Below are 18362 nucleotides of genomic sequence, written 5' to 3' on the forward strand. Positions count from 1 at the left end.
ATGAATGACGCTTCCCTCCTTAGTAAATCTTTGGTATTCAACTGACTCCTGAATTTCCCCCCTGAGACTGTTTTGATCTCTCAAGGGCAAAATCTCCCTTCAAAACTTGTCTGTATGGGTGCTCTTGAACCCAGACTCGAAAGGCTGAACAAAAATAAGCATTATGTGTTTAAGAAAAACCCCCAGGAGCCAGTTTTCATTCCTTGCCCCCACGTGTGGTGCCCTGGGACTCACCGCCATGCTGTGGGAGAGCTGCTCGGCCGTGAGACTGAGGCTGTAGTGCTGGGCCTCCAGCCGCCTGCACTGCGTCTGTAACACCTGCCGCTCTAGATTTTGCTCTGAAAAGACAAGCGATGTTGAAACAGTTCCTGTCTGCAGGGGCCACAGGCCTGGCGAGTGTTCCCCTCTCTCTAGAGCAGCCAGCAAAGTCCTCTCCTTTGGACCACACTGCTCCCAGCCCTCTCCATCATGCTGGTAAGTACGTAAGTATCACTAAAGTAAATCCAGCCCAGTGGAATGAGGACCAAGGATCTAGCATCGAAAAGGCAATTTTAAGGGATACAGGTTAGGAAGTAATTAAGGATAAATGATGGGCCTTAAAATGCATTTTTCAAAAAGAAAGATAAAAAGATAAGGGTTAGGTACATTTAAGCTGTTAAAAATTTAAACTTTTAATGAGTAAAATAAAATCTCTGCCTTTCCAAAAGATACTGAGCCTGGTTTTAACAGGAGAGTGAGTTCAAACCTTCAAGAATAAACCCCTGCTTTAACAGTCTCTTCAATAAGTGGTGCTGGGAAAAGTGGGACAGCTACATGTAAAAGAATGAAATTTAGAACACTCCCTAACACAAAAATAAACTCAAAATGGATTAAGACCTAAATGTAAGTCCAGACACTATCAAACTCTTAGAGGAAAACATAGGCAGAACACTCTCTGACATAAACTGCAGCAAGATCTTTTTTGATCCTCCACCTAGAGTAACGAAAATAAAAATAAACAAATAGGACTGAATTAAACTTAAAGGCTTTCCACAGCAGTGGAAACCATAAACAAAATGACAAGACAACGCACAGAATGGGAGAATATGTTTGCAATAATGAGACCCACAAGGGATTAGTCTCCAAAATATACAAACAGCTCCTGCAGCTCAATATCCAAAAAAAGGGCATAAGATCTAAATAGACATTACTCCAGAGAAGACACAGAGATGGCCAAAAAGCACATGAAAAGATGCTCAACATCACTAATTATTAGAGAAATGCAAATCAAAACTACAATGAGGTACCACCTCACGCTGGTCAGAATGGCCATCATCAAAAAATCTACAAACAATAAATGCTGGAGAGGGTGTGGAGAAAAGGGAACCCTCCTGTATAAGTTGGTGCAGCCATGATGGACAAGAGTACGGAGGTTCCTCAGAAAACAAAAGAATTACCATAAGATCCAGCAATCCCACTCCTGGGCCTATATCTGGAAAAAACCATGATTCGAAAGGATACGTGCACCCCAATGTTCATTGCAGCACTGCTTACAATAGTCAGGACATGGAAACAACCCAAATGTCCACTGACAGGAATGGATAAAGATGTGTACCTATATACAATGGAATATTACTCAGCCATAAAGAACAACGAAATAATGCCATTTGTAGCAACATGGATAGACCTGGAGATACTCAGCCATAAAGAAGAACGAAATAATGCCATTTGTAGCAACATGGATAGACCTGGAGATTGTCATACTGAGCGAAGTCAGACAGAAAAAGACAAATATATGATATCACCTGTATGTGGAATCTAAAGAAATGGTACAAATGAACTTATTTACAACACAGAAATAAAGTCACAGATGTAGAAAACAAACTTATGGCTACCAGGGGGGAAAGTGGGGAGAGGGATAAATTGGGGAGACTGGGATTGACATGTACACACTACTGTATGTAAAATTTATGTAACTAATAAGGACCTACTATATAGCACAGGGAACTCAGTACTCTGTAATGGCCTATATGAGAAAAGAACCTAAAAGAGTAGATATATGTATATACATAACTGAATCACTGTGCTTTACACGTGAAACACATTTGTAAACGCTACTCCAATAAAAAAGAATAAATCCCTCCTTTATACGAAGTGTTTCAGAGAGTGGAAACCAGGGAAGGCTACCTGACTGATTTTACAGAAGCCAGAACAATCATGATAGCAGGATAAAGTACAATAAAATCAATCTAATACCACTTAAGAACATAAATTAAAAATCTTAGAAGTACTAACAAATCAAATTCAGCAAGGAGTAAGCAACATCAGAAAACACCAATAGGTGAAAAACAAGGTTGACATCTCAGTAAATCTAGAAAATACATTAGTTGACTTTCAACAACCGCACACCAGAAAACTCAGCAGCAACTTACTGGAGCGCTTGTAAAGTTTCACAGAAAAGAGCCCCACAGGTGTCCCTGTTCAACAGCCTACAAATGATCCTAGGCGATACAGCATGACAAGAAAAAGGAAATGTATACAAATTCAAAAGGAAAGAACGGAAGTTTTTATTGGCAGGCCTGATCATCTGTGATCATCTAAGGAATAAGGGACGACAAAAACTGAAACATCCCCAGTAACAACAACTAAGTGATACCTAAAACTAGATCTAATAAAAGGAAAGTCAACCGCTCATGGAGCAAAAATGATTTAACAATTTAAACGCCATATTCATAGGTGGAATAACATCACCATCAAAGATGTCCATTTTCCCCAAATCTATAAATTCAGTGTACCTGAAAATCTAACAGGAGTTTTTTGGGTGGAACAAAAAAGGCGATCCTAAAATTCACCAGGAAAGCCAAGGGCCAAGAACAGCTGAGCTGTCAGAAAAGTCAGGGTGAGTTACTCCAGACGATGGGGAGCTGCAAAGCTACGGCAGTGACACAGGGACAGGCCAGGAGAGCACCCAGAGACAGTCCTGGGCACGTGGGGAGTACACTGCCTGCCAGGAGCACAGCCCATGGGGAAGAGGGTACCCCATAAACCTCCAGGATAATTGGTGGTCTGGGTGGGAAAGAAGGAGTTACACTTCTACCTTACTCCATCCACAGAAATGAATTCTACGCATAAGAAAAGCAGAACTTGAAGACTTTGAAGGAAATGCATTTGTTATCGTGTCCTTGGGGTAGGGAAGGAATTCCAACAAGGCACCAAAAAATAAACCCAGAAAAGATGGATACATTTCACTCTGTTAAAATAAAAAGGAATGCTATTAACACATATCCTTCTGGATATATATGTACTTAATAAATTCAAAATGAGGGTTCCATTTGAAGGAGAAAAGGAAGCAAAATGTAGGAGTTGATACTATACATAAAATAGGGTAAACAAGATCCTACTGTATAGCACAGGGAACTATACTCAATATTCTGTGATAAACCATAATGGAAAAGAACTGAATGCATAACCGAATCACTTTGCTACACACCTGAAAATAACAACACTGTAGATCAACTATACACGTCAATAGAAAGTAAATAAACAAAATGTAGGAGTTGACACTGGTTGTGGCTATGTGGGCATTCCTTTTGATTGTACTTGGCGCGTTTTAAAATGCTTACTTTAAAATATTTGAAATGATCATGATATTCATGATAAAAATTAAGACTCCTGTATGATATGGTAATAAACAGAATTTGGGAGTGGCAGTGGCCTGGGTTTTGACATGCTGGTGGCCAACAAGGGTTCGCCTCCTGTACAAAGCTCTGGTCCAGGAGGACCACAGAGCATGTGGGGGACACCGCCACGTCGCCGAGACACTGCACACGTGAGCAGCCTGGCCACGTGGGGCTCGGCTAAGTGAAGCAACTTTGCACTTTCCAGGACCCTTGTACGTAGCCACAAGTGTCAGGACTGATAGAACGTTTAGAAGTGCAATGGAAGACAGCAGAGGGCGAGCAGGCCCAGGCTTGCGCTGTCACGCTGAGTGGGGACAGGCGCCTGGTGCTTAAACTCCTCCAGTGAGGAGGGCCTCAGGTTTGTCGGTGAGGAACTGCCCCTGTAAGCCAGCCCGGGCACCCACAGAAGCCCGAGGAACGGTTCTGGAAATAGGCGAAACGGCTGACGGAGACGTACCTTCCGGTGTTTCGGCCTAGTTGTGGCCCAGGGACCCCGAGAACCCCGAGTGCTAGTGCCGTGACTTAGAAACAGTCCCCAGCCTGGCGACAAAATGTGGCGCCGACTGGCCTATTTAAGCGTTCCTTCCCTGTCTTTCCCGGGCCCTCGCCTGGGCCAGCCTCCCGCTCCCCTGCATACCTTCTACGTGCTCCTGGTAAGCTTCAAAAATGGCCTCGATCCCATGCCACTTGCGCCTGGGGGGGTCCTCGTCGTCCTCCTCTCCGTCGTCGTCCTCCTCCTCCTCTGAGTCCGGGTCCATCTCCTGCGCCAGGGGGCCCTTCCTCCCGGCGGGGGGCTCCTGCTGCCCGTCGCGCTGGGGCAGAGGCAGCCGGCTGGAGGACCGCAGCTCGGGGATGTTGTAGTGGACAGAGGCGTCGACGTTGTGGTTCTGCTCTGCAGACAGCACAGCTGCGCTTCCTGGGGAGGAGAAGACGGCTTGTCACAGGGCCTGTGGGGACCTGTGCTGGAGGCAGGCGACAGAGTCGGCGTGACTGAGGTCTCCCCGCGGACAAGACGAAGCACGGTGAGGCCTGTGCCCTTCGGAGACCAAAGACGGCACCGTCAGGAGGGCTGAAAAGAGCCATAAAGACGGCAGCAGGCAGAGCAACTAAGCCCGTGCGCCACAACTACTGAGCCTGCGCCCTACAGCCCACAAGCCACAACTACTGAGCCCGCGCTGCGCAACAAGAGAAGCCACTGCAATGAGAAGCCCATGCACTGCAACGAAAGTAGCCCCCGCTCGCCGCAACTAGAGAAGAACCCGCACACACCAACGAAGACCCACTGCAGCCATAAATAAATAAGACAGCAGCAGGCCTGGAGTCAATTAATCGCACCACGTGTATGAGCTCAGCTGTCTTAGGCCCTGAGCTTCGACATTGTGTTCTGTGAAACTGTGGGTTTGAGCTTGGTCTACAGTGGGCCCTCAGTAAGTATCAGCCCCCGCTCCTCAGGAAATGCAGGCGCTCCAGTCCCTGAACACACCCCGTGCCCTGCCGGCTACCAGGAGGCCGCTAACTGGCGGGGGCCTGGGTAGACAAGGTCCGCTCTGCCTTGTGGCCCTGCTGCTGGTGGTCTAACAGGTGCAAGCTGCCTCCCCGCGTGGACAGCAGCCTCGGGCAGTCAGTGGATTCGCAACAAACTTCCAATAAAGTGCTCCTACTGCCTTGAAGAGTTTTTTTTTAAGATCACTGCAAAAACCACTGCCCTTTGCTTTTTGAGTATCATTTCATCTCCGCTGACAGCATTAATTTACCTGAAGGATACTGATGTCAGACCTGTATGTCTAAAAGTGCTACTTACCTAGTCAGCTTTTCTAGGTTGCAGTAATAAAATTTCTTTTACAGGTTTTGGCATGATAACCACATTACTTTCTTCTGGCTACTGGAGTATACAGAAATTTATTTTACACTCAGTAGTGATTTAATCACTGAGAATTCTTTTCTAATCAACTTGAACCTTTGATTCAGTGGCAGTGAAATGTACTGACCCCTGTTCTCTGACCTGCAGTGATTCCTACCAAAATGTCCAAGGGGCATGAATCTGGGGGCTCACACTTGGGGCTGGAGCAACCAGTATGTCACACAAAGTGCTCGCTGGGTCTAGTTATCAAAGGACAGGGAGGTTTGCAGGTGAGTCTGTAGGGGAAGCTGGGAGATCATTCAGCTGTAGAAGGCATGGATTTTTTGCTGAAAAGGCTCCTCGAAGGGCCTTATTAAATTCAGATGGCCTCTCTTGCTAAGCTTCCTTGATGTGTGGTCCGCAGACCAGCAGCACCCAGGCACCCGCTCCAAGTGGTGCGCTCTCAGGCCCCACACTGGACCTGCAGAGGCAGAACCTGCCTCTATGGCCAGGCGCCTCACGCACTCTGAGCGGCGCTCCACAACAAAGCCAGGCGGCCTCGTTACCTCTGTGCTTCTGCAGGGCTTTCTGGGTGGACTGCAGGACGGACTCGTGGAACTGATGCGCGAACTCTTCCGCCACGAAGGGCTCCCACGGCTTGCTCTTCCCGTTGATGCCGTGGGACAGCGGCACAGGGATGTCCTTGGGCGCGGGGCCCCGGATGTAGTGGAGCATGCTCAGGCTCTTCTTGCCCCCAGGGGTCTCGCTCGGCCTGGCTTTCTCACCGCTGGCGGGCGCTGGCTCCTGGACTCGCTCCTGGGGCCGGAGCTGTTCCAGTCTCCCAGGCTCCGTGGCCTTCTGGACGTCAGACAAGGAAGCAGTGATGCCCACAGGCTTCTCCGTATCCAGAGAGGCTTGCTGCGTGGCTGGTTCTTTTAGAGACAGAAAGTAAGGAACGTGTTAAGACCTGCAGTGTGAACGGGCCAACCCTGATGTCTAGAGCTTCCACTGAATGAAGACCTAGGACAAAGGACCCGGACTCTGGAGCCATTTGATTAAAGGTCAGTGTGCACTGTGTGGTCTGAGACGGGGTGTGTTTAGCAGCAAGGCCACCCTTGAAGGTGCCCCAGGAGGGCATCTGAGAAGAAGCAGCAGCAGCATGTGAAGGAAGGAAGAAGCAAGTCGCTTCCGGTCATCCAAAAGGCAGGAAGTTATTACGTAGCCCGACCCGACCAGAAAGATCCAATTAAGAGCTGAGAACAGCGCCGGACCAACAAGATTTCCTGCTCCGTCAGCAGGACAGTGCAGGAGAGTCAGAGCCACAAAAGAGAGAGAGAGAAGGTGTGAAAGCAGGTACTGGAGGGGCCTGCAAGACAAAGACACCGGGAAGAGAGCGAAGGGTGGATGGACGGGAGCACAGAGCCCAAGCAGCAGGTGCTGAGACCCGGGCCACCGCTGGGCGGACGGATGGTGGCCAGAGCCAGGCTGACCACCGGGCACGGTCTGCCGCAGCCGGGACCCTCCCCCTGAACCCTCTGAGCCCCGACTGCCAAGGCTCGCGCTCCGGCCGAGGAGATCGCTCCCACGCGCAGGAAGCTTGAGAGAGAGATGGAGAGAAAGAAGCACACGCTGTGTCCAGGAGGAAGACGACCTGGGGTGGTGGCCTCCGACCCTGGGCAGCCCCCGGGACAGTCCCAGGCGGTGGCGGGTGGGGCTGGCCTTACCGCTCAGGGACCCAGCAGGACTGTCCCTCGGAGAGTTCCTGAGCGGGTCTGCCGCCGCTGCCGACAGCGCCTTCTGCTTCACGGCCTGGAGCAGCGCAACAAGTCTCTCTTTGTCTATGAGAAAAGCAGCCCGAGATTAACAAGAGGATGGTGTCGTTCCTGGGAGGGAAGGGGAGCAAGAGTCCAGCCCAGGCCGCGACCGGCAGGCGCGAGTCCTTTAGAACGAGAAACACAAAGCCACGGGGACAGGCTGGGTTTAGAGGAAGAAACTGCACTTTACACGAGCCCAGATTCCTCTCAGCTTTTACTACATAACATTTCAAGTGTGTTCGAGAACAACTGTGTGTGTGCAGTGAATAACTGGTACCTGCGAGCTTCTGGGGATGAATTCTTATTTAAAAGAGAAAAAAGGGGCTTCCCTGGTGGCGCAGTGGTTGAGAATCTGCCTGCCAATGCAGGGGACACGGGTTCGAGCCCTGGTCTGGGAAGATCCCACATGCCGCGGAGCAACTAGGCCCGTGAACCACAACTGCTGAGCCTGCGCGTCTGGAGCCTGTGCGCCGCAACAAGAGAGGCCCACGCACCGCGATGAAGAGTGGCCCCCGCTTCCCACAACTAGAGAAAGCCCTCGCACAGAAACGAAGACCCAACACAGCCAAAAATAAATAAATAAATAAATAAATTTAAAAACAGAAAAAAGTTGGCCCCGACAGAGGAAGCAAGCCCGAAGAGCCCCACAGAACCCTGGGAAGCACAGGCTGCTTCCTGACACAGTCTCCTCCCCGCCACCTGCCACGCAAGTGCGAATCCCACGATGGCTGCGGTTTAGGGAAAAGGGACACCGACCCGGTGACGTGTGATGCCACAGATTCCCGCCGCAGTTCAGGGGCCTCTCACGGACTGAAACTTAAGTGGCCACGTCACCGGCCGCATCCACATTCCTCCAGGAATTAAGTCAGGCAGAAAGATGCTCTTCACAAACAAAACTATGCACGTTCCCAGGGATTTGCCCTGGTAATCGTGTCACTGCCCCCTCAAGAGAAAGCAAGAATTCCAGCTCACTAGTTCAACACAAAAACTGAATGCTACACCCCCGCTAATGAAATAAGTGAATGCAACTAGATGACCAAGAAGCACTTTTGCTTTCCTCTGACTTCCTTCTGGAAAGAGGTGAGCGAGTACCAGCAAGGGGAACGTGGGGGTGTGTACCCCAGGAAGGCCTAGTTTTCACCCGCGCCACCATCCTGGCACTGAGCGAGCGTGAGCAGCAGACCAAGGAAGCAGATGCCCCAGAAAGTGTTCAGACCGCACCACTCCTCCTGCACCATGGACTCCAGCCCAAGAGTCAGCCCCGACATGGCCCTTGGTGGCCAGACTGATCTGGAAGCATCTCTCAGGGCAAACCATCCACTCACAGTGGGTGTCGGCTCTGCCCAGCTGCCACGGACCCCCCCAAGCCTCCTGCCGTCAGAATGCAAAGCCCAGCGGCCACGAGAGCAGCCGCCAAGAGAAAATGCCCGCTGCTGAGAAGCCTGACCACCTTGCTCGGGAAGGCGCACGTCCGCCCCACACCCAGGGCGGGTTGAAGGTGCTGGGAGACCTGACAAGGGACAAGAGCAGGCATCAAGCTCACGGTGGGCTGTACACAGAACACGAGCGCATCTTCAATTCCACCCGGGATGAGACAAGACAAAGCAGGCTTTGAAGGGGGCCATGCGAGTTTCCGACAGAGAGAAGTGTGACGGCAGAGATAGTAGGGCAAGTCTGAGAGAACAGAGGGGAGCCAGGAGGAAGCCCAAGAGTCCCAGGACGCCCCCAGGAGCCCGCGGCCCCGCCTCCTTCCTCAGAGACCCTCAGCCCTCCTGGCGAGGCCCCGCCCCGCCCAGGCCTCACCTTTCCTCTTCTCAGTGCTGATGTGGGTCAGGTTGAAGATGGTCAGGAACTTCCTCTTCTCCTCGAAGTTGGGGCTGCTGTTCATCTCGTCGGGGCTGTAGCGGGTGGACAGCGCCAGTCTCGGCGAAGGCGTCTGCCGCTTGCTCTGAACCGTCGGGGGCGACGGGCTTCTTTCTCTCAGCATCCGCCGCCGCTTCCTCCGCTTCTGGGTCAGCAGTTCCTCCTTCTGCTGTTGGGTGGTCAAGCCAAAAAGTTGCAAAAACTCTAGCTTCTAGATTGGGAAAGAAAACAAATGAGTTTGAAACCACTGGCAGTGGCGTGCTTCCACTGACCCAGGGGCCCCTCCTGGGGTCCTCGCAGCTCTTGTGCCGTGGCCACTCCGCGCCGGGCCTGGGAGGAGGAGGGCCCTGATGGCGTCCCGACAAGCGTGGGAAAGCCCAGAGGCAGGCACCGAGGTGGGTGCTAGCAGCCCAGCCCAGAGCCTGACCGCAGCGACGAGCCCCAGATACCTCGGAGGACGTGTCCAATTTGAGGGGCGGCTGCTCGGCCACACAGCGGAGGTGGGCCCTGACCTCCTCTTCGTCACTCTCGTCGTAGGAGTCGTCCAGGTCGTAGTAGTATCCTGGAGGTGGAACGGATCTATTCAGCTGGGCAGGGAGCCTCAGTTCTCCAGTGGGCACACACAGGGCACTCCACCTGGCAGGCCAGGCCCTACTGCCCTTTGAGCACCCCCAAAGCCAGATTCCTTTCACCCCAGGTGGAAATGTGCATTAACCCCTAGTCCTAGAGCTTCTCAGGGCTGGCAGGTGGGGGGCAGAAGGCAGGCACCAGGCTTCCCTTGGATCCACAGACCACACGTGACCAGGCGGTCTCCTGGCCAACACCGATCCCCCAGCAGGGGACCGTTCATCACACAGGCCCAGGGCCATGTCCACGGCAGCCCAAGGCTGTCTGTGCACATCCGCTCCCTCCTGCTCGGGAGGGGACAGGCACACTCAGGTCCCCGTCCCCTCAAAGGTACAGAGCATGCATGCAAACAGCATGTGCAGAGAACAGAACCCCTGCACCCGAGGGCACCGGGGCTCTCCCCCCGCCTTCTCACACGGTGAGTGGAGGAGAAAAATCTTTCTGGGGCTCTAAATCTAGCCTAGACCAACAATGTAGACCAACCAAGACTGACTCGGCCTTGGCCCCCGCTACTGGCTAAGAGGCTGAATTCAACACCATGCAGAAGAAACTGGTCTGGACCCCTGATCCCTCCTGGTCTGACAGGGGGTGAAGGTGGGGGACAGCCATGCTTGCCCTGGGCCTGCTCGCCTGTTCTCCGTGGCTCTTTGGGGAACCCAGGGTGCCGCTGGCTGAGTCACCACACCCTGTGCAGGGGTAGGAAGGAGAGGCGGCCAGAGCTCCCGCCCCCGCCCGGGCCGCCCACCGCCTGCAACTGGGACGGCAGCCCCAGGAGAGGAGTCCCCGCCGGGCCCCGGGCCGCGCTCTCGACAGCCTCCTCCCCTTTACGCTGCGCTGTTAATACTTCAGACTGTCTTACTGGCCTCTGTTCATCACCTATTAATTGTGCGTGTCTGTGGAACTGTTTTCACAGACAGGCTACGATTTGGTTTTTCGGGATGACGCGCATTGCGGCAGGACAGACGAGGGGCCCGGATCTGTCTCCCCAGCAGAACTGTCAGGCAGAAGCCAGTGAACCTGCTCCCTGGAGCTACTGAGACCCCAGGGCAGAAAGCACGAGGGAGAAGGGAGGGCCGGGGCCGCCAGAGAGACCAGACCTTTCTCCTGGGCTTCCCGCCGCCGTCGCTCCTCCAGGTCCAGCTTGCTGACCAGCCGCCGGCGCTGCTGCAGGAATTCGTCGTAGACGTAGGTGGGGTCGGGGCCCCGTGGCACAGGGGGCCGGTAGGGCGAGCCCGGCTTCAGGGGCCCGGGGGGCTCCCCGAAGGGGGCCGGCGGGGCGAGCGAGGCCCGGGGCTGGCCCAGGACGGTCTGGGTGGACGGTTCAAGCTCCGCCAGGAAGTGCGCGGGTGCGGCGGGGAAGGCCTGCTGTTCCAGGCCCCCCGCCTCGCGGGGCGGCGGCTGGTACTTGTCCAGGGGGGTGGCCTCTCGCTTCCGGGGTCCCTCCTCCGCCTTCTCGGGGCAGTAGACCCTCTCCACCTTCACCAGCGGGACGGCCGCCTGGCGGCTGGGCTCAAATGGGGCGGGGTGGCCGTGCAGAGGGTGGCCCTCGGGGGCGCGCCGTGTCTCCAGCGTGCTGTCCATCAGGGACACCGGGTTCCAGAGGGCCGTGGGCACCGAGTGGTGCTGGGGCTTGGGTGAGATGAGGGGCGGGGGGCCGCCAAAGTGCTGCGGGGCGTCGCGGCCTCCCGGCTCGTGACGGTTTGGTCCCGGCCTGCGAAGGGAGCAGAAGCAGCCATGAGCCGCGAGGGCCCGGCGCGCCAGCCACCCCGGCCCCCAGGCCGCCTGCCGGGAACCCCGAGCCGGCCAGAGCTGGAGGGGCGAGCGGGCCTCCTCTGGGCCTCGTCCCAGGGCTGGAGGGAGGACGGGCCTTCCGCTCCGCCACCTTCTCTGTGGACCGCTCGAGGCAGGCGTGTGCAGGCCCGCTTTGGAGAGGACAGGGAGCCCGACGTGGGCTCTGCGGGTCTAGGGCACAGAGACAGTCTCGGCCCGGCCAGACCCGCTCGAGCCCGTCTCTCACCCGCGACCTCACAGCAGCTCACCCTGTCCCACTGCTTCCGCAATTCCGAGCACGCTGAGAACAGACCCGTCCCCAGCCCGACCCCACCTCCAGGCGAGCCACGCGAAGGGGAGCCGCTAGCGAGGGGGCCGGCCTCCTCTCTCCTCCGCGCTCACACACAGCAGCAAGAGGCCGGCCTCCGGGGTCCACCCGGCCTAGACCTGCTTCCGTGGACACCCTCAGAGCCGGCAGCTACGCCCAGAGGGTCTTCAAGGCCACCCGCCGGAGCGTGCGCCCCTCCCACGCAGGCGGGCAGGGAGCCAGAGGGGACCTTCCACCAGACACGCAGCTTTGCCCCGAAGCCGAACTAAGTGCCTTTCCTCGGTGCGTTTAAAACAACATTCACCTTCCAAAGGGCTACATGGCTGCCGTTTCTCCAAAGTTTATCTGTTTTTTTAAGGGAAGCCCCACGCTGCCACGGAGACCGAGGGTAAGGTCTGAGGGGAAGGGGACGGAGGGGAAAGGGCAGAGGCCACGGCAGGCACGTGAGCAGTCGTCTCTCAGGGCTCCGCCTGCCTGGCCGAGGAGGGGCCGGCTAATCACAGCCACCAAGGCCACTGCGCCTCTGCTGGGCGGATATGAAAGGGAACCAGATCGAGAAGCGTACGTCCTTAAATAAACAGCAGAGGAATGAAACCTGTTAGCGAAGCAATATTTCACGCGCCGCAGCCAGGCACAGGCTGGTTTTCTAACCCGGAGCCCAAGGGCCCGAGAGACCATCCGGTTCGCGCTGCTGTGGGGACCACCGAGGCCAGGTGAGGGCCGAGGCAGAGGCCACCCCCACTGGGGGCAGCAGCACACAGGCCCTGACAGCTGCGCTGGGATCTTGCAGCCCCAAGCAGAGGAAGACACCCTCGGGAGTCAGCGCGCCCTGAGTTTATCAGGAGATGCTGGACGTGTGCTGACTGCTCGCCCAGCCCCCTGCGTGTGCCGGGGACCAGAGGAACAAAGGGCGGCTCAGAAGCAGACGCGACAGCCCCCGTGTAGCCTCGGACGGGCCCAGAGAAGCAGAGGGAGCGTCTGCAGCACAGACCTCGCTGTGGCCACGCTGAGCGGAGCAGAGGCCGGAGGAGGCAGGAGACCCAGGCAGGGGCCCGGCCACAGTGCCCTCCCAGTCACACCCAATTAGCAAGCGAATCCCCTCAGTGGACGCAGAGGCAGGACTGCTGGACGGGCCAGCCATGCCCAGGACACAGAAAAAAACCCACCAGTCCGCCAGAAGCTGGAGAAAGAGGGAGGGAACAAGTGGACATTTACAACGCCTCCGACCCAGACAGCCAGCACCATGGACGTCAGGGGCTGGGAAGAGGCTCAGAAATCCTCCCACCCAACCTCCTTTGTGCAAAGCTGAGGGAGATGGGCCCGGAGAAGGGGAGCAGTGTCCAGTGTGCCCCAGGCCTGGCCAGGCTCTTGCCACCAACTCTGGTGTGGGTCTCAGCCCGGCCCTTCAGAGTGAGCCCTGGAGGGATGGAAGGTGGGGTGGGGGACACAAGGTGACAGCCAGATGAGCAGACAGGGAGCAGCGAGGCCCCAGGGGCAGCTGTAAGAAGGGGCCCAGCTCACAAGGCAGGTGTCGGCAGCCAGGGGTCCCAGAGACAGGTGCAAAGGCCTCTTAGAAATTTTTTAGAACAGGGCTGGAGAAACGGGTATTTTTTAAAATTACAAAAGCAGTAAAATTAATTTTTTGTTTGATTAAAAATTAAAGGGAGTCCCCCTTCTCATTAAAAAAAAAAAAGTTTGGGCAGAGGGAGATGGAGAGAACGGACATAATTATTCAATGAAGATTCTCCCTCGCCCTCTTCAGGCGCCGTGAGCGTCCCTGCTGGGACGCAGCTGGGCCGAATGGGAAGGGCCCGGCTGTAGACACAGGTTACTCGGGGATGGACGCCCCTGAGCAACCGCCTTCCCTCCTCACCGCCCCCTCCTCCCGGCCAAGGCGGGGGTTAGAAGGTGAAATGAAATACAAGTGACAATACTCGCAGGCTCGCAGGAAGCCAACCACAGGCGCTCATTAAACGCAGGCTCCCTCGTGCAGACGCCGCCCCCATCCCCGGGCCCACCTGGCGCTCTCAGGCCTGTGCTCCGCGTCCGCGGGCGCCGGCGGCCGGCCCAGGTCCAGGTGCTGCTCCAGCACCTGCTGCCGGAACTCGGACACCTGCGACTGGCGGTCCTCCTTCTCCTGGCGCAGCCGCCGCTGCCGCGCCAGCCACTTCTCCTCCTCGTTGGTGCGCTGGAGGAGCAGGGCCGTGGCCGCACTGCTGCCCGGCAGAGAGAAGAGGCCGTGGGTGGAGAGGAGGCCGGGCACGGGGTGGTGCGGGGCGGCCGCCGGGTGCAGGGGGTGCTGCACGGGCTTGGGCGCCTGCAGGCCCACGTCCTTCAGCTTCTCTGTGGGGGGAGAAAGGCTGTCACGGCGGGATCTCAGCACCAGGCTCAGTCCCCCCCCCCGGCTGCCTGTCCTCCCGGAGGAGACGCGCACCACCCTCCAAGGGCCTCCCCGCGGCCGGGCCAAGGCAGCCGGGGGCATAGGTGCTCCCGGGCGCTCGCCTCATCCGGGTGACACGCTGGCTGTGGGCGTGTGGGGCAGGCGCACGCCCACACGCCAGAGCAGACTTGAACTCTGGGAATCACCCGAGCCGGTTGCTACAAGTTAGATTACGTGTATGTAGGTTAAAAGATACTTAAAACTATCCCTTCCTAAGAATTTTGTTACGTTTTACCACGGTGCACAGCCTTTCAGCCATCTACCTGCAACTGTTTTCTCCGTATCGCGTGCCTCTCCCCCCCCCCCACTCCCTGTCCGGGGACATCAGGCTCGGAGCTTGCCACGGGCACGGTGTGAACCTGCTCCAGGCCCGCGGGCAGATGCTGCACAGCAGGGCCCTCTCCTCGGGGAGCCGCCCCAGCACGCTGCTCACCGGGCACGGTCCTCCCCTCCCTCGGGTACCTGCTCGGGTCGGGGTCAGCTGCTCCGCGGCCTTGCCCCGCTCCTCAGCGGCGTGGCTCCGCAGCCCGTGCAGCTCGGCCGCGGGCAGGAAGGCCGGCTCCAGCGCCTTGGCGGCCAGCAGCTCCTTCTCGCGGGCCCGCTGCTCCCGCTGGCGCTCCAGCTCGCGCTCGCGCTCCTTCTCCCGCTCGCGCTCCAGCTCCTTCTCACGCTCGCGCTCCTTCTCCCGCTCGCGGTCGGCCTCCCGCTCACGCTCACGCTCCCTCTCCCGCCTCAGCTCCTCGTCCATCTGCATCCTGCGGGGCGAGCAGGGGGAGGTGTGACCGCCACCGCGGGGGTGCTCGGGGCCCGGGAGGGAGGAGCAGAGGACACCCGGCCTGGCACGGGGCTTACCTCTCGGCACTGAGGCTGGACATCCGCTCCGAGTGCAGCGCCGCCAGGGACGAGTGCGAGAGCTCGGGCGGGTAGCGGACCCCAGAGAGATGGAGATGCATAGCTGACGGATGCAGTGGGGGCAGGGAGCCGGGCGTGGGGATGGGGTAGAAGGGGGACCGCAGGGCCGACAGGCAGTAGGAGTCGTCCATCCTGTGCGAGAAGACGGCGCTAGTGAGCACGGACGGTAAAGGAAAAAAGGCAAGACCCAGCCCTACCACCAGGTGCCCCAGCCAGGTACAGTCATTGATCCAGGGGCGCTGGACAGGGCAGGACGGCCACAGAGCCTCCGTGAAGGCCCTGTAGAAAGGGTCCACGTCCACAGACAGACCCAAAGCCCCTTCCTCCCAGAGGCCAACAGATGATAACAGCTCAGGGCTCCGAGGCCCTGCTGGCCACCCCAGGCCAAGTGAGGAGACTTCCAGGTCTGGGAAGGGGTGGTCCACAGCATTACTGCCGACCCGTCAGGGAGGACGCAGGAAGCTTCTACGGAGAGCAGTGGTACAGCGCCGTCTCCGGCGGGGTTTCCGGGTCCCACACAAACCGTGCGCTCTGTGCGTTAATGCTTACGTGCACCAGTGGAGCCGACGGCGGGAGAGAGAGGAGCTGGAGCAAGGCCAGCTTGGACAGAATGTCCCTCTGGGGGCAAAGTCCTAATGGCTCATCTGGAGGGCTGGGAGGAGCGGCTGCCTGGGGTCTCCCTGGGAATCTGGCCCCAACCAGTGTCTGCCCAAAGGTGGGTGGGGAGGTCTGGGGCGCCTCACCTGAAGGCCGGGTGGGGGAAGGGGTGCGGGGCCAGGTAGCTGGGGTGGTAGTAGGCCGCGGCGGTGGCCGGGTCCAGGCCCAGGGGAGGCAGGGAGGACACGCGGAGGTCCTCGGCGGTGTGGTAGGGCCGGAAGCTCCGCAGGTAGTCCTCGGTCACCGTGCTGGGGGGCACCACGTGATGCACGGGCCGCTGGAGGCTGCGGGCAGGACGGACAGAGGACGAAAGGCGGAGGTGAGCCCCAGGCCGGGAAACGGGCCAACCTCCCCGCACCTCCACCATGCCTCCCTCGCAAGGACAGGTCCTGGCCGGAGGCCCAGGGCACAGGCGGGCAGCTGCTGCTCCTCGGGCCCTCCCGGCCCCCCGCCGTCCTCACCAAGTGGGCGCAGGGCCGCTACCCACGGCCTGGAGGGACCCCTGGCCCCGGGGGCCCCGGGAGCCCCAGGCTGGGGGTTTAGGGTCAGGCAGACGGCAGAGCCAGCCGTCGGCTCAGCGTGGAAACAGCCAGCAGGCACAGACGGGGCTGCCGGCCCGGGGCTGAGCCACCATCTGGCGGCTTCTGGGCTCAGCTGGTGCGGCCCTCAGGGGTCCAGAGCCCAGCACGCGTCCCCCCCCGGGCCCCGACCTGCACTCACTTCAGCGGAGGGAAGCGGGAGTCCTGCACCACCGAGCTGGGAGAGATGCCGAAGGGGTAGGGGGTGCTGAGCAGGTGTGAGGGGATGGCCGGGCCCCCTGCCTTCTCCTGGGGCAGCGGGGGCTCTACGATGAGGCGTTCCCGACTGCTGCCGCTGCCCCGAGAGCCAGCGTCTTGCTAGAGGACAGAAAGCAGCGGGTCAGGGCGGGGGCGGGCGGCTCAGACCACGGCCGACAAGCCAGGCCTTCCTCCAGACTCGGGGTGGCGGGGTGGGGGGTCGAGCTTTTAGAGTACGATCTAGAGATGGCCTTTCCTTACGGTTTTCCACCCAAACCTACAGTATGAGCGGCGTGGCAGGCGGAACAGAAAGAAAAGAGGACACGGGTTCCGATGATGGGCAGTTCTGGACTGAAACGCATCTGGGCGACAGGAAAGGACAGACGCCCCAGGATTGGACTGGGGTCCAGATGAGTGCCCGTGAGGGAACACAGCACAATAGGGCCGCCCGTGCCCTCCCAGCACAGATCTCCTACAGGTCACACCTGCTCCAAACTCAGACGCGGGAGCTGGGTGATGGTGGTCCCTGCACACCCCCCAACCCCCGGCGGTGAGCTCTGCACTGCAGCGGCTGTGACAGAACCACGCGGAGCCTCTGGCCACTGATCGCCAGGCATGCGCCGGCATCCCAAGGGGCCGAGGCGTCAGCTGTGCTGCCAGCTGCCGGCCTGCGTCACAGATACCTCTCGGCCCACGGTGCCCGTGGAGGACGTGGCCGAGAAGCTGCTGCTGCCCTTGGGCAGAGCATGCCAGCCTGTCCCCCGGACAAACCCCGGGGCGGCCCGGGCACCGGCCAGAGCAGGCAGCCGTGGGACCTCAACTGGTCAGACCTGTCTGGGGACCTTTGCACACTGATGGGGCCAGGGCTGTGGGCCCGCCTGCCCCAGACTCCCGGACACAGAGAGTGACCTGGGGCCTGGCGGGGAAGGCAGACCCCGAGAAACCAGAAGGCGCTCACGCAAAGCAGGACGGGGGGGGGGGGGGAAGGCGGCCCCCAGAACCCCCAGCCACACGGAGGAAGGTCCTGCATGCCCACCCACAGGAGCGTCCACAAGCCATCGAAAGGTTCTGTCGTGGTCATTCACGCGGCTGACAGAGGGCCGCGCAGCAGGCATCGCGTCAACAGCATCCGGGGGCTCTCGCTCTGGACGCGGGAGCGGCCGCCAGTCCGGGGGCTCCGTCACCGTGACACCCTGTTCAGCCTAAGGTGAGGACATCGCGGCCCAGGCCTCCCCGAGCCCCGAAAGCTCCACAACCCGGCCCCTCCTTGGCCAGATGGCACGACGCCCGCCACCTGGTGCCAGGCCCGGCCGCCCCTGATCAGCCGCAGCAAGCAGGGCGTGGGCCCGGGTCTGTCCACCCCAAACCCACGGTGTTTCCGCTGGGCCACAACCCTCTGTCTGTCTCCTCACTGATGTGGCCCGTGTCCAGGAATGACCACTGTACGTGGGGCGGTGACAAGAGTCTGTCCCCAAGGAGACACCCTCTCCTGTCCCTCCAGCCCTGGCTCTGCCAGTCACCTTCCCGTCAGTCAGGAGATGGGGCAGCAGAGACCCCCAAACCATCTCACTCCCCGTGTGGGGGGCAAGGGACAGACTGCGCAGCCCCCCGGGCGACCCCTCCGCCTCCACACCAGCAGAGGGCGACCCGGCGGAGCAGGAGGGGCCCGTCCGTCA

General features: G+C 58.5%; 1 protein-coding gene across 11 annotated transcripts in view; it reads right to left on the reverse strand.

The window, feature by feature from the left end:
* GSE1 (Gse1 coiled-coil protein) overlaps positions 1 to 18362 on the reverse strand; it is a 422062-nt gene that overhangs the window by 4406 nt on the left and 399294 nt on the right. For 9 of the 11 annotated variants that reach the window (XR_009006130.1, XM_057534566.1, XM_057534563.1 and 6 more), the window contains 12 exons: positions 16631 to 16806; positions 15997 to 16194; positions 15194 to 15385; positions 14804 to 15096; positions 13920 to 14244; positions 10901 to 11514; positions 9626 to 9738; positions 9117 to 9387; positions 7224 to 7337; positions 6066 to 6431; positions 4297 to 4575; positions 235 to 338 (listed from right to left, as the gene is read on the reverse strand). Coding sequence is in view for 10 of the 11 variants with exons in the window: in XM_057534566.1 (XP_057390549.1) it covers positions 235 to 338; positions 4297 to 4575; positions 6066 to 6431; positions 7224 to 7337; positions 9117 to 9387; positions 9626 to 9738; positions 10901 to 11514; positions 13920 to 14244; positions 14804 to 15096; positions 15194 to 15385; positions 15997 to 16194; positions 16631 to 16806 (3045 nt within the window). In the remaining variant the exon portion in view is untranslated. The remainder of the gene's footprint in view (positions 1 to 234; positions 339 to 4296; positions 4576 to 6065; positions 6432 to 7223; positions 7338 to 9116; positions 9388 to 9625; positions 9739 to 10900; positions 11515 to 13919; positions 14245 to 14803; positions 15097 to 15193; positions 15386 to 15996; positions 16195 to 16630; positions 16807 to 18362) is intronic. The other 2 variants (XM_057534564.1, XM_057534565.1) reach the window with 2 other exon arrangements.

This window comes from Balaenoptera acutorostrata, chromosome 19 (genome assembly GCF_949987535.1).
Source record: "Balaenoptera acutorostrata chromosome 19, mBalAcu1.1, whole genome shotgun sequence".
Classification (NCBI taxonomy): domain Eukaryota; kingdom Metazoa; phylum Chordata; class Mammalia; order Artiodactyla; family Balaenopteridae; genus Balaenoptera; species Balaenoptera acutorostrata.